The sequence below is a fragment of the Agelaius tricolor genome, unplaced genomic scaffold (assembly GCF_023055355.1).
Source record: "Agelaius tricolor isolate 1412-34295 unplaced genomic scaffold, bAgeTri1.0.p SCAF_14, whole genome shotgun sequence".
Taxonomy (NCBI): Eukaryota; Metazoa; Chordata; class Aves; order Passeriformes; family Icteridae; genus Agelaius; species Agelaius tricolor.
The window spans coordinates 4660351-4675600 of NW_027269274.1; the positions used below are offsets into that span (position 1 = coordinate 4660351).

A 15250-nucleotide genomic window follows, 5' to 3' on the forward strand; every position below is an offset into this window, starting at 1 on the left:
TGAATTATAACTACAGCCACAACCTGGAAACAAGCTGAAGAAATTGTTATACACGAACATCGTGAGTAATACACAAACATTAGACAAAACAATTCTTCCCAGACAATTTCAGACTCCTTACTACAGACATATGCTCACATGCTCAAAGAATATTACATTTAATTTTCAATGGAAATGTGTTTGTATGGAGAAAGAGAATTCAAAACTCAACTGCTGCCTTTTTGCTCCTAGATCACGTACTGGATTATGACTCTACTACCCCAAATCAAGTGTTAGTTTTAGTGCTGGCAACACAACATCATAATGCAGATTCAATAAATAAAATTATCCTATATTTTCCCCATAAACCTGTCACACAGACCCCCTCAAAATCCTGAGCCAGCAAGTCTGTTTTAAAACTGAATTTCTGACTGCATATCGTTGGTATACAACAGCAAAAAGCACAACATGAGCGGTTTGTCACCAAGCTCAGCTAACTCATGTGGTAAGAATATGCTCACTGACTAAACAACAAATTGCAATAAAAAGATCCAGCAATAATGCAGAGCAAACTCTACAAAACTGCTGAAAATCATATTTTCATGAAATATGTCAGCAAACTTCTCCAAAACATTTGACATTGTTTTACTCACACATTTCACGGTGCTTCAGCCTACTTGAATTGAAGCAGTGCGTGAAATTATCTCTTTTCTTATAGCTGTGCACGTTTTTCCCTGAGTAATTAGCAAGCTACATCCCCTTTGACAGAGGGACACTAACAAGCTCCTACAGTTTCCAGTGGGACAAGGAATCCAAAGCTACTAATAGCAAACAAGTCATTTAAACAAAAAAAGGATTACAAAGACTCATTTTGCAAGTAGCTGGAAACTCACCCATATTTCAGATTAAGGCTTTCTGAGGAACTCTTTTGTAAAGAGTTTTGACTCCATCTTACAAAACTATTTCATTGTTTTCCTTTATAAACCAAAACATTGATTTGTTATCTACTAATAATTTCTTCATATTGAAAGTAATTAAATACTAGAGAGATGGAGAAGCGTTTTCCAAAGGGAAAATGACGGAAAACTCAGTTTTGTTATAAAACCTCCCTCCGGAGATCTCAAAGTTGAAAGAAAACAAAAGTTACACAAACTTTTTTTAAAAGTTTTCCATTCTTTGCTACCAGGCCAACAAAACAAGCTGCAAACTAAGCCAGAGCGCAGCTCATTTACAAAACTTGGTTGCCGAAAACGCCTAGAACCACGTCCCTGTTAAATAAAGCGGGTTTTGAGGAGCTCCTGAGCGGAAAGGTGCGTACCTTGAGGACCTCCATGGGCACCTGGGTGGCAGGGGGCAGGCTGGTGGGCACGCTGACGTTGATGGCAGGTGTCTGGCTCACGGGCACTCGCTGCTGCATGAACTGGGCTGCCTGCTGCTTCTGCTGCTGCTCCCGACGCTCCTGCTCCTGCATCTGCTCACGCATGAGCTGCTGTCGGAGCAGGATTCGTGAGGTCATGCTGGAGGAGCTTAAGGGAGGCTTGGAAGCGCCAGGATGCTCGGAATTGCTGTGGGAAGACCAGAGAAAGACAGCTCAGTTTCCACCAAGCGGGATGGCAGCTCCAGGGGCCAGAGCTGGTGGAGTTACAGGGGAACGTGGGGCGCGATGGGTGAGGATCGGCGGCTCCGCGCGAGGGGAATTCAGAGCTGACCTACGCTGCAGGTAACTCAGTGGCCACATTAGGCTGCCTTAACCTGACTGCAGCCAAACCATTCCCCAAATGCCAACATCCAGCTGTAAAGAGCCATTTGCTCTTTTGAATTTTACAGCAACCACCCACGAGAAAAACAAATGCGTTTATAGACAGTAGTAGGCACATTTATTCTTTTTTCCTTAATAATAAAAAGCTGAAGCAAGTCTAATGATTGCTATGGATAATTCTTCAGTCCAATGATCTAACTCAAAGTAAAGTAAATCCACCTCTTCCATGAAAACACAACAAAACATAGTTCACTTATTTCCCGCATAATGCTACCTTAGGGTTGGACTTGCTGGCAGTGACTTTTCAGAGTTAGAAAAAAGATCTCTACCAAAAACTCAACTACCACCCCAGGCCTACCACCATCTTCTGAGCACTACCAGATACAACAGCCAGGCAAAATAAACAACAGTAATAGCTTTATTCCAGTCATACTTTAAAAAGAGCAACAGGCTGGCCCAAGCCAGCACACAGCTCAGCTTTACCACCTAAGAGACATTTCTACACCATTGGCAAACAGACCATAGGACTTCACCGTGGACACTTTCTGGAGCAACTCATCATTTTCTTAGCATGCACAACCAAAATCCACGGGCCATGCCTTGGCAAGCCAGCAGTAACCATCCTGGCTTTAGGAGGAAGCTGCTCTTGAAAGCCCCACCTCTGGCTCCAGTGCTGATACCTGTGGGATGCTGGCAGGACACACAAGTCTGGGAGCCAGCATCCCTTCCAGGTCTTGCTGCTTGTGTAGCAACAGCCGGAGCCAGCACTGCTGGAAGTTTTCTGGCTTTGTTTAGGACTGATGTTGAACACAGTTCAGGGCAGAAACAAAAAAAAAAACAAAAAACAAAGAGAACCCACGCTTACTGCCCCAAGAGATCAAACTCTGCTCTTCCAGAGCACACATTTTGGGGGCAGGGAGGCAGGGGACCATCTTGCTATTTAAGACCTGTCATGTTGAAACATTCACAGAGACACTGATCCTTTTGATAAAACAAGAGAAAACCTTTGTGGTGAAACTAATGCAGCTGCGGAATAATCGTACTAATTAGCTGCTCAAGACAAGTCATTGACTGTGATACTTGTAAAAAACACTCCCTTTTCAATTAAGGGTGAAGCATTCTCACATCTAAATCCAGCAGCTTGTTTTCTGGCTGCACATCTGAACCACTTTCACATTTCTAAACCGAAGAGATGCTTTATTTCCATGACCAAGATAGTTACAGATGAGTGGTCTCCCAATTGTTTTGATTATACATTCCTACCAGGAATGTCTGAACATGCATGCTCAAAATGTTTACTTATTTATTTATGAACTATATACATGTATTGCTGAAGTGCTCACATTTTCTTTCTGCCCACTAACAACACTGTGCATCCCACCTCAGAGACCACTGTAATACATGAGAAAAAAAAAGCCACCCAAATGCTGCATTCAGGGAAGGATTCATTCTCCTCATGTTGGAAAAAGGCCAATTTTGTACCACACTTGTCAGCATTCTCATTTGTGTGCTACTGGCAATTTTTACAGATACCTAATGTTGCAAAATTGGTAACCCAGCAGTTCCTCCCACCTTCTTTCATTTTGAACTGTTTCTCCGCCTACCAAAGCCAAGTGTGCTGGAAACCATCTCAGAAGAACCTTTCCATGTACAAAAATGTTGGGGAAGGAGAGGGAGAAGGAAGGAGAAATTATTTCCACAGCATTTCAAACAGCTCCTGCCAGAACCTCACCTTGCTCACACAACTACTTTACCTACTTGCACCAAGCATCCTTCCATCTTCCTGCAGGTGATTCAGGGTTCTACTGTTGATCAAAAATTGTAAACAAAAGCTTCAAGTATTGTGACTTTTAATGAGATAACAGTCCCAGAAAATGCTGTTCTACCAAATTCTTCCCCAAAAGGCGAAGATGCTCCCAGGCTTTATTTCCTCTGCAATTCTGCTCAGTATTTCACACGGCAAAGAGGCAGATGAGCCCTGAACACAGAGAGTGTGGACAGCCACATGCTGCCAGACTGCAGCTACTGCCACAGAATCATGGAATTGTTTAGGTTGGAAGAGATCTCCAGGATCATGAGGTCCAACCATTAACCCAGCACTGCCAAGCCCACCACTAAACCATGTCCCCAAGTGCCACATCTACGTGTCTTTTAAATACCTCCAGCAACGGTGACTCAACCATCTCCCTGACAGGCTGTTCCAGTGCTTGGCAACTCCTTCAGTGAAGAAATTCTTTGTAATGGTCAATCTAAGCTTCCTCTGGCACAACTTGGGGCTATCTTCTCTTACCCTACCCATTACTAACTGAGAAAGGGAGATGGGCACCCAACCATCACACCATCAGTGCAGGTGAGTTCAAATAATGCTTGTTCTGGAATAAAAGCTGCTGCACAACACCGGCCTGCCTAACCAGATGCTTCTCTGTCACAAGCACTAGGAAGGAACACGGACAGATTTCCTGTTACTTATTCCCAGGTGCCTGCAAAGCTCCTCCTGTGTGCATGACAATCTCCCTACACCAGCATTCCTTCCACCCGCCACGAGTGACACTGATCAAACATGGAAAACACTTTGAAACTTTGGTATCTCATCCTCTAAGTCTGTCCCATGCATCACAACATCACTCTCCCATCCAGCTTCCCTTCTGCACCATGTCTGCTCATCTCAAGCACAGAACAGAAGGAACAGAAGATGGTTTGGGTTCCATGACCATGTTGTAAGAAACTCCCTTTTCCAACCAAAGAAGCGATTAAAAACTTGCTATTTCTAAAGCTTCATCCAGAGTTTTGAAAATGGTCATTTTAAAAGCTTCTTGACCCTTCCATGCTGGTGCACAGGCAGATGACCATGCTTGGTGCCATGTACCACAGAACAATCCAGAGTGGACACGTGGATCCAAGACTCCCCTACACGAACTGATTCACCCCCAGATTACGTGGAGCCAGCAGCAGAGCCCACACACAGCTAATACACGATGCAGTTCAGATACTTCCTGCAAACAGTTTATGGAAACCATCTAATTGCAATAAATGAAACCGACTCATCCTTTTAATTGACACATGATTAAACCAGTTATCCATTAGCACTCTAATAAGCACAGTGCAATTGAGACTGGGAGTTATTAGTTATGTGTCATGAGCCAATCCAATTAATCACGAAGTGATAAAGCTTTATTAAATAGTTTAAATTACATATCCTTTGCACAGATGCCTGGGAAATGTTAGATACTGCATACATGAGTTATTATGCAGGTAGCCATTACATAATAAAAGGCAACTGATCACATTAAAATCAAGTTTGATTTTGTTGCCATCGACCCACAGAAACCATAACCTTCCCAGATGTTTACTGATTATTTTATCTGTCCCTTTAGGCAAAAAGACAAACTCATCTTTTGTTGGACAGTTTTGTTTTCAGATTCTATAAATTGATCAAACAAATGCTCTGGTTCACATGCATTAGTTATGAGTTATCTGATGTATAAGCATGAGTTATCTGATGTATATTATTTTGCACTATGTATGCATTGATTAAGAAACTTCTCTGGAGACTTTGAACTGAAAAAAAAATTAACTCAACTTTGCTTTTTAACTACTTTAGAAACTTTAACTATTTTTGAGTATTTTTTATGAAAAAAAAATTTCCCCAACGTAATCTTTCTTATACAAATTAGACAAAGAGCCTTCAAAGCCACTTGTTCTAGTCAGGATGGACTACCCTGCTCTTAATTGATAAATGACACATAAGAGAGAGGCTGCTGCTCTCTTCCCTCCATTCATGCCAACTGTTTGTTAATGGGTTAGTCCACAGAGAAATCAGCCAGGAAAAGCAGATTTAGCACCTCAAGAAATCCACTGAGCTGCACCAGATATCAGAGGTAAGAAATAACACCGGATTTAAACGCTTTTGTTTATGTCTTACCCTTATCCCATTCATAATTATTCATAGAGAAAATAAAGGCATCCACATTTGAGTTGTAATGTTGGCAACCCCTCATCTCCTTGCTTTAAAGATTAAGATTGTTCTATGCTATAATGGTGGATACTTAAATACTTGACCTCCAGAAGACATTTTCAAAGGAGACCACCACTCGGCTCCCAATATCCCTTGTAGAAAATTACTAGAGTTTCTTCAAAATTCAAGTTGATTTCTACAAATTCTATTTTCAATCTCTCTACCAAGCAGTAAAACCTCAAGAAATTTTTTGTTCCCTGTACTGTATATGTGGCTGAAGCAACAATGCCTGTATTAGCTTCTAACCTGCTAGCCAGCAATGCTGTTTGACTCAGAAAGAAGTGACAGAAAAGTGAATAGCAAAAGAAAAAAAAAATAAATGCAAGGAGGAGCCAGATTGCACACACCACCACCACTCCAAAAAAAGTCTAATACAAAACACAAAATGTCCAAAACAATAAAAAAAAACCGTACACAATTCCTTTTCCCCTTCAGCCAAGGTAAAGGGACTCCAACTACTACAGCATTTTCCCTGGAGCACTTTGTACTTCATTCCTAACATTTAATAATTGATTGTGGGTTACAGCGACGCTCCGCTCACCGCCAACTGCCTGGCGCTGCTTGAAGTATCAATGCAAAAAAAAACAAGCTCAAGATTTGGCACCCTCCTACGTCCTGACTTGCCAAGGACAAAGCAGTTACAAAAACGGTGTGGAGACCTTTATCAGCCTTTATAATAAAGCCAGGACTGCGTTTCAGGCTCCTACATGAAAGGTTTCCGCACTTGAAGGTTACACATTTAAAGAAATAGGCTGCCTGCCCCTGCTCCATCATCGAGGTAAATGTTTTCTGTGCCTCCTAAATGCTTTTGTATCCTGACCTGCACTGCTTGCCTTGCACCATGGGCTGCACCCACAGAACAGAACACAGCCCAAAAGGCACCCACCCATCTGCCTGGATGCACTGAGTGCACCTGGTTGGGGAGGGAAGGCAAAACCCTGCAATATCCATTCACCACACACACCCACTCTCTACTATACCAAGGAGATAAGGGTTGAATTTCAAATCAAATTAATCCAGAAGACCAACCTGCTTTGAAAAAAAAATTTTTTAAACCCGCACACACACAAAACCCCTCCAACAAAACCCAGCCCCACAAACAAAATTATTCAATCCTCAGCTAAGAAATTTTTTTTAAGTTGTTGTACACCATGTAGTAGTTTTCCATTTTTCTTCCTGTCTTTAAAACACACCTTCACAAGTGGCTGAACATAATGCTTTCTGAACTTAATGAAAACCTCTCTCATGACCCAGGAGCACTCAGTAAATAATTATTAAGCTCTGGAGGTGGCTTTTGCATGAGTGTTGACTTAATAAAATGCCGCAAGTTGATCTGCTTGAATGCCCATTTACTTGGGCACACAGCTTGCAGTATAGCCTGGAAAGCTTGATCATGTCCAGGTTAAGGAACAAGGTAAAATTAAGAGGTTCGATCCAGAAGCTGCAAAGGTCACATTTTACAACCCTTTACTACTATTGCTGATAAAAGGGAAAAATTGAAAACCTAAAGTATCCTCAAAGACTTCCATATTATTACAGTGATAATACACCAAGTCTTTTTACACAGAAACTGAACCTCTGTTAGCCCAAATCTGCAGTTTTGCCATCAAGTTTCAGAATAAGAGACATACATATGTATGTATATTTAAACCCAGAGTCTTCCCCTCCTGAAAGTCACCATCAGTACCTGAGCTGGTCGGCCCAGCTGCTGGGGCTCTGCAGAGGACAGTGGCCAGTCCCAAGCTCAGCAATCCTCAATTCCCAGAGCACAACCTCCACCACAAACCAACCCCGCAATCATCCGCTCACGCTGCCCCAGCAAAGCATCACTCACAGACAGAGGCTGTCAAAGGAGCAGGGCATGAACATCTGAACAGCTTCCATCTTTCCCCAAAAATTTGGTGTCCAAGGGCTTGTGCTGAGCACCCCCGGGTGAAAGCCAAGCAGCGTCCGGGCCGGCTGTGTCTCCAGGGGAGGCTCCAGATAAGGACCTGGCAACTCCAATCCCCAGGGAGCAGCAGCTCCCAGCACTGCAGACCTGTGCAATCCAGCACCTACCGAGGAGAAAACAACGGGCTTGAGGCAGCACGGCCAGGGGGTACCACGAAAGGGCTCCAAAACAGCCCAGGAGTCTGGAGCCAGCATCTTGCTGCATCCTGTCTCACCTGCATGGGAGCGCCGCGCAGCCTCCTGATGGGCACCTGGATCCGCAGGGTTTGGGGTAAATTCCCGGCACTGCCCTGGGCTGAGAGGATCCCAGGGGCTGCACCACCCTCACCGCCCCGCAAGGAATGGGAGAAACCGAAGACACGGGCTGGCATTGCAAGCAATTCTCCCATTCATTAATTAAAAGGGGTGTGATCAGGCCATTAACACCATCAGTGGATAAGGGCTGTCTGTAACAGCACCTTTTTCTCACGATCTTTATCGCCAAAAAGATGAAGGGAAAGGGTGGGTGCAAGACAAATTTGTTTTCTGGGATGTAACTCCGCATTCAAGGTTCACCTAGGCGAACCTCCCACCTAGGAACCACTGGACATGCATCTCTCAAGAGCCTGAACTACATCTGTAATGGCACAGAGTCGATGTGACAGCGCACACACCATTTCCCCAGCTCCACCTCTGCTCAAACAGGCTGGAAAAGAACACACAGCTACACAAATACCTCAAGCTCCCAAAACTGTCCCATGAAGGGCTAAAGGAATTTAAAATGTAGCTGACTGCATTACCTGATACTGGTTTCACCTTTTTCCTCAAACTTTTGAAGTTTCCATCACAAACTCAGAAAAAATATTACCAAAAAATAAAAGAGGAAAAAAAGGCATGACACAGATTTGCCTTTCACTTAAAAGTCTGACCTTGTTAAAGGCTTTTTAAACGGTTTTTCAGACACCACATCTATGGGCACTTCCCTCTCTAAAGGGCTCTACACAAATGTGCAAAACAAAAGGCCAGATTGCTAAAACAACCAAAAGGTGATAAAAGAAAAGGCGAGGAGATAAGGTTCCACTAGCAATCTCTGTAGTTTTTGAATTTGTAATGCAGAATTTACCTTTTTTAATCTGGGGAAACAGCAATGATAACACTGTCGCTGACAGAAGATGACGTATGACCACCACACTTTTTGATACTTTACAACTACACCGTGCCCAGGTCTGGCTTCACAGCACCTTTCCATCTTATCTTGGTTTAGAAATTATCACTTCCACAGCTGGATAGCAAGCTTATTCACAGAGGCAGTTTTAAGCAGAAGATAAGGCTCAACCATGCAGTGCCCACAGCTTGTATCCATAACTCACGTGCCCAGACTCCTTCCCAGCTAAAAAGCCATGGTGTCCCTCAAGGCTTACCAGGAACAGCAATTCCCAGCCTAAACCCTTCCATTCATCCAAGGCTTTCTGCTTATTGACTCCACTGTTACAGCACTATTCAATGCCTTCCAAAGAGGATGAGGCAGCTGGAAGCCTCATCTCCTGCAGATGACATCCTCGCTCTGGCATGCTGAGCAAACAGGATCTTGAGGAGCAAAAGGGAAAGTGTTTATGGAAGATTTGCTTTAAATGATTAAGAATCCCAAACAGTCATGATGAGAACCACACAGTGAATTCTGTGCTCGGTATGTTGGCATTATCAGCACGTAGGACTTGCTCACAACACTAAAAACAACATGCAAGGGAACAAACAACCCACCACTGCAATAATTTTAATATTAAACCAGTCTTGGACAGGTATTATGCAAACTCTCGCTTCAATCTCTAGCCACAGCACTAGCTGTTCATTACTGGACCTGATCAGATCAGCAAATGTCTTTAGCAACTCTTCTTTCTAACAAAGCAACTCCCCAGGCTGCATAAACCAATTCCTCAGCATCCCCATGCTTGGAACAAACTTCAATTTTAGAGTCCCTTAAGTATTGCTCATGTTTCTTCTACCTTTTTATCTATTTGTGGAAAAGTTATTGGGGCAAAGAGGATTGTGCAAGCTGAACTACTTGGGGTGGGGGTAAAAAAGCCCTTATTCAGCAACGAGTTACTTTACCAACCGCTTGGATATTTACACTGCAATTAGGATTTGCAATTGCAGGACAGATGTGCCAGACTTGCTGCCTTGGGTTTTCACAGCACAGACAGGAAGGTAGGATAAGCTCCAGCTGTCCATGTAAGGAAGCATTAGTGATGTTTACAAACTTGCTAATTGAGGCGAAGCAAAATGGAGGAATTGCCCAACTGCAAACAACTGAAGACAGGCGGCCTTCAATTCCCTACTTAGGCCACTCAGTGCCCCCACAACATCCCTGATGTGGGAGAATCCCAAACCAAGGCTCCTGGAGGAAGCAAACCTCCTCAGTTCATCAGGAATCACTGCTATGTCAGCAGCATCCTCAGTACAGGCACACCCAGTAAAGAGCCCTTCTGTCACCAGGTACCTCTCCCAAATCCCAAGTTTGGGGATTCCCAAAGTTGGGGACAGTTTCTGTGTGCTTACAACCTCAGCGTATGCACTGTGGGGCAGGATGGCTGGGGCAGGACAGTGCAAATATTATACCTGCCATCCAACAGCTGTAAATTCTGCTTTAAATTTGTCACATTTGCAGGAACTGCAGTCTTTCACAGAAATATCTGGCATTGATTTAAAGCCTTCAGCACTGGGGAATTGCATCTCCAAGGACTATTATGGTAATTCCTCCTCTTCCCTCATCAAAATAATTCTGCATCTTGTTTCAAGCCAGAAACTGCTCATGAACATCAGAGAGGGAATGAGGAAAAAAAATTACTTAAACATGGGGTGACATGTAAATAAAAGAAATACCAAATGAAAACCATGGTACAGAATGAAGTCTCATTCAAAATAAAAACATGCAAACAACATTTATACTTCTTGATTTCACAAAGTAAAAAATATATACAAAAAGATCCACCCTAACCTATTTATAGGTCTTTTAACACCTCAAATATGGCCGTGCTAATATACAGCCTTAATTTAATTTTGCAATCACCCTTCTGCTTTGCATATCTTATGTTGCATCTAAAATGCACAAGCACATCTCAAAGAGGAGACATCAGGAAAAATCTTCAGAAATAACTTTATGCAACCAAATACAATCTCAAAGATTAACACAGCTGCTGAGTTTCTAGAAAATGGGATTTTCTCAACTAAAATTGTTCAGCACAACCCATGTTTTGCACAGTTCAGTGACAACTAAGCCATGTTGTCCGTGCCACTTGTAGCAGGAACACCACTTCTTACTTTTCAAAATACATTACAGCCCTTGATTTACTTCTGAAAAAAGAGCAGCCAACTCAAAACTATTTACAAGCCTTTCTGTCAGAGCCTCCTAATCTGTTCTGCACTGCCAGAAGCACAGCACTTGAATGGCTATTTCTGTTCAAAGCTATATTTGTTGTGGAACTACTGCAAACTCCTGAATCATGTAAACAGAGGCAAGAGCCAAAAAATGTTTCACTGGACTTGAAGTTCGCATCTGCCTTAGTTACTAGGACAAAAAAATAAAGGCAGGGCTTAGCTTATAACCAATAAATCCTGCAAAGACTACAGTTAATCACGCATTCCTGCAACAGGGTTTTGTTTAATCTGGTTTACTTAGCATTTGTGACCTTGGCAAAGTACCTGCTGGAGCCCCCACCATTGGTGTGGAGCAGCATTTCACACCTTCTGTTATTTTAGGCTTCAGCAGGCCACTGTACAGTGCTACATTAGTGAGCCAGATCCATAAACATGCAGCAAAGTCACCTGGAAATGATGTGCAGCTCCAGACTTGCTGGAGCCCAGCAGTCAACTGTAGTGCTGTCCCTAAAGAGCAGAGTTGTAGCAGCTCTCAGTCAGGACCTGCAGCTGCACCCTGGGGGCAAACGTGCTGCTGGAGCAAAGTGACCCGGCCACTTCTTCATCTTCTTGGCTCAGAAAAGTCACTGCTACTGCCTTCATCTCAGCCTATTGGTGTGGAAGAAAACTCCACCTTCTCTGCACTCACCACCTTCCATTCCTCATGATCCTCCTCCAGCAGGAACAACCCCCAGTATTCCCAACACGCTGGAAACCATGAAAACCCCCAGAACAACAATGAAAACCCACAGAGGAGTTTGATCCCAAGTTCCCACAGATTACACTGATCTATCACTTTGGGCAGGGACCAGTTCTGCCCAGTGGTCTTTGGCACTGAGGTATAGCAGGCAGGAGGACAAGCAGCATGTGCTTGGGTAAGAATGGGACATCACAGGTGGATTAAGGAAAATAAAAAAATGTTTCTTTCAGAACCCACATAAGAAATCTGGATTAACCTTTAGTAGCTTTTTTTGGTTTTTTTTGTCATACAACCATTACTGAATTCAGAAATTTAGTGGCTGCCTGATACTTAGTTGCCAATATATATCTAATACACTGAAAATATTTTTCCCTTCCACATTCAGGAACTGCAACTAGCTTTACAATATTCAGGAGAGGAAAAAATTATTTTTTTTCTAAACTTCAGAACAAGCAAGATGATATGCTATTCTTTCTTGTTTTTAAAAGCAGATAATGCAAGTATATATGGATAACAGCTTTTATCATCTATCTTACCATAGTTTATTTTTGTACAAATCTTGAACTTCATCTTAAACTAAGATATTCCACCATAGTAGTGTTATACTTCTGTGCCACTTCCCTTCACACAGCTACAACCTGGCTACAGAATTCTTAATCTTAATAGAAGGATATATATTTAGATTTGCCTTGAATTGACACTACAGACTACTTAAAACTGCATTAAAGCCTGTATTATCCTGCACACACTTTCAGAGTACCAAAAATGAACATCAGCTGACAATGCCAGAGTTATTCAATTAACACTTGCAAAGCCAAAGCATTTTGCAGTCCTTTACACAAGCTGCCAAAACAAACCCCAAAACAAAAGCAGCCAAAAAAGCAACCCCCATGCCTGGACTAGGGGAAGGCAGCTTCTGTAGGATTTCTCATTTGGCCAGCTCCCTGACATCTCCCTTTCCACACTAGATGGAGCTTTGTCCCCTCTTCCCCAGCGTCTGGCAGAGCCCTGAGCTGGGATAAAAAGGGTAAAGAGGCAAAGGGTGAAACAGCAGCGTCACCCCAAATAAACAGCCTGCAGCAGTGGCTTCAGGAACAGCAAGAGGCCAGCGAGGACCTGGGCTCTCACCCTGCCCTCCTGGCTCTCTGATTTCAACACAGCCTTGTCTTGCCATTTTTCAAGAATGGAAGATTTCAACAATTCCAGGTCCCAGTCCATGCTGAGCTCCTACCAGCCTTTACCATGGCTGCAAGGCACTGCCTGAGCTCTCACCACACTCAAATTACACTTCTTTTCCTCCCCTTGTAAAGGGACAGCATTTAAACTTATTACCAGATTACACACCTGAATTGCTCACTGGGTTTTCTGTATCCCTCTTCATATTCCCAGTTATTTTCTTTCAAAATAAGCTCTTCAATCTCTTCTCTATTAACCTGAAACATCTGTTCCAAATGCCTCTGCTCAGGCTCCAGCCTTGGATCCACTGACACTTCGGGGAAGCAACTCATGGATAAAGTTCCCCTTGATTTGTATCTGCTGGATTTGGTCTGTATTGTTTCAGATCACAGGTCAAGAGAAACAGCTCATCCTTCTGGTGAGCTGCCACAACTCCATTAGGATCTTTCAAAGCACAACAGGATATGGTACATCATCTGTATTTCCCTGATGAATTTAAACTCAATGGGACTGAGAGGAGCCCAGGGGAATGAGTCACTGCCGATGTCACAAGTGGCCAAGCACTGCAAAGCACAAAAAGCAGCAGCCTCGGGCTGTATCAGACAAGGCAATGCCCCAGAGGATGGAGAAGCACTGTGTTCCAAGAGCCAAACCTGTGTGTGCCTTGTGGGCAAAGGCTCATGCTTGGGCAATGTGCTCAAGAACACAGAGCTAAAATTGAGGGGACAAGGGAAACAAGCCCACGTTATAGTGGGAAGCTAAAGAAAAGTTTGGAGGTTGACAGGAGTGAGTGTTGCTGTCTATAAATACAGCAGAGAAACAAACACCCAGGAGAGAACAACCCTGGCATGTCACCAAGTGATATAAACCAGCCATGAACAAGATTAAATTGGTATCAACAGACTCATTCTGAGAAGTTCAGACCTGAAACCACTTCCAGCTGGAGGACTGGCGAAGGAACAACATGCTCCTTTGCAAATAAAGCCTGGCTGCCTAATCAAAGTAGGTCACTGTGGAATAAAGCAGCCAGCAAGGAACTGCAGGAAACAGAATCACGGAATCAATAAGGTTGGAGAAGACTTTAAATCATCAAGCCCAACCTTTGACCAACCACCACCTTGGCACTCAGTGCTCCGCTCTGGTTCACATGTCCAGCCATTTCCTGAACACAGAAGATGCCCTGCAGCCAGAGGCTCAAAAAGGACAGATACAGAGCAAAGCAAACTCCTTGGGAGAGCAGATGGGTCTGAAGTGGTGCTGGAATATTGCACACAACAGGAGCCCCTGCCTTCATACATACCATGCTGGATTAAAGCAGTAAATAACACCTCAAAATGCAGCCCCTGCTTTCTAAATTAAAGATTAGAGGTTCCCCCAAAACAAACTCACTCAAGAAATATCTACTACAAAAAGAGACATCCTAAAGTAGACAGAGGGCGTGCAGAGCAGGAGGTTTCATCCAGAGCAGATTAAGAGGGATGGATACCTTTTGAAGGAAAGACAGCACCTGGAAGGTCCAACAGCCACCATCACCCATGACTTCCAACACAAGGCTTTAGAACAGAGCCCCGTGGGGACACACAGCCTGGGCAGTACAGACAGAAGGGGAAACCACATCTCTAAATCCCAGAATGCTCCATCCTCTGTAGCCAACAGCCATGTCCTGTTACCCTACTCAGCAACACAGCACTGAAGGTGAAGCTGCCAGGCTCTTACAACACCTGCTCACAGGCTCAGCAGAGAAGAACCTTTCAGTTTGTCACAGCAGCATGAAAACCCAAACCTTTGACAGCCCATAACCGTTCTACATCCTGAACATGCCACCCAAAATTTCCCCTGAAGTTCAAGAGTGGAGCATAATGAAAACACCTTCACTGACCATGTTATTTCCAGCCTGGGAACAAAGAACTCCAGCCTCCGGTGTGCTTTTAATACAGGCTAATTTATTCTGAAAAAAGTAATAATTAAGTACACAAAACCAAAGTATGGAACCTGAAAAACACCTTGCTGTCTGGCAGAGCAAGTGCTTTCTAAGGACACTTACACTAGCTCCTGCTGCTAAAATCGTTTATTAAAAAAACTCAGGAAAAGCAAAGATGATCTCAAAAATTCACAGCAATGCTAAGCTGAAAAAGTTACACTGAAAAAAACCCAAAGCAGATCAAATGCATTAATATATTCTTGTGATTAGGTCCATATCCAAGCTGTTTGCAACTGAAGTCCTTAATATTTGAGCGATTATGTATGTTTTTAAAAATCTTACAAGTGTTAAGTACTA

General features: G+C 43.3%; 1 protein-coding gene across 4 annotated transcripts in view; it reads right to left on the reverse strand.

Annotated features, from left to right (window-relative positions):
• Positions 1 to 15250, reverse strand: part of MITF (melanocyte inducing transcription factor) — a 99956-nt gene that overhangs the window by 43010 nt on the left and 41696 nt on the right. For all 4 annotated transcript variants that reach the window (XM_071439358.1, XM_071439357.1, XM_071439359.1 and 1 more), the window contains one exon: positions 1298 to 1544. In XM_071439358.1, the coding sequence (XP_071295459.1) occupies positions 1298 to 1544 (247 nt within the window). The remainder of the gene's footprint in view (positions 1 to 1297; positions 1545 to 15250) is intronic.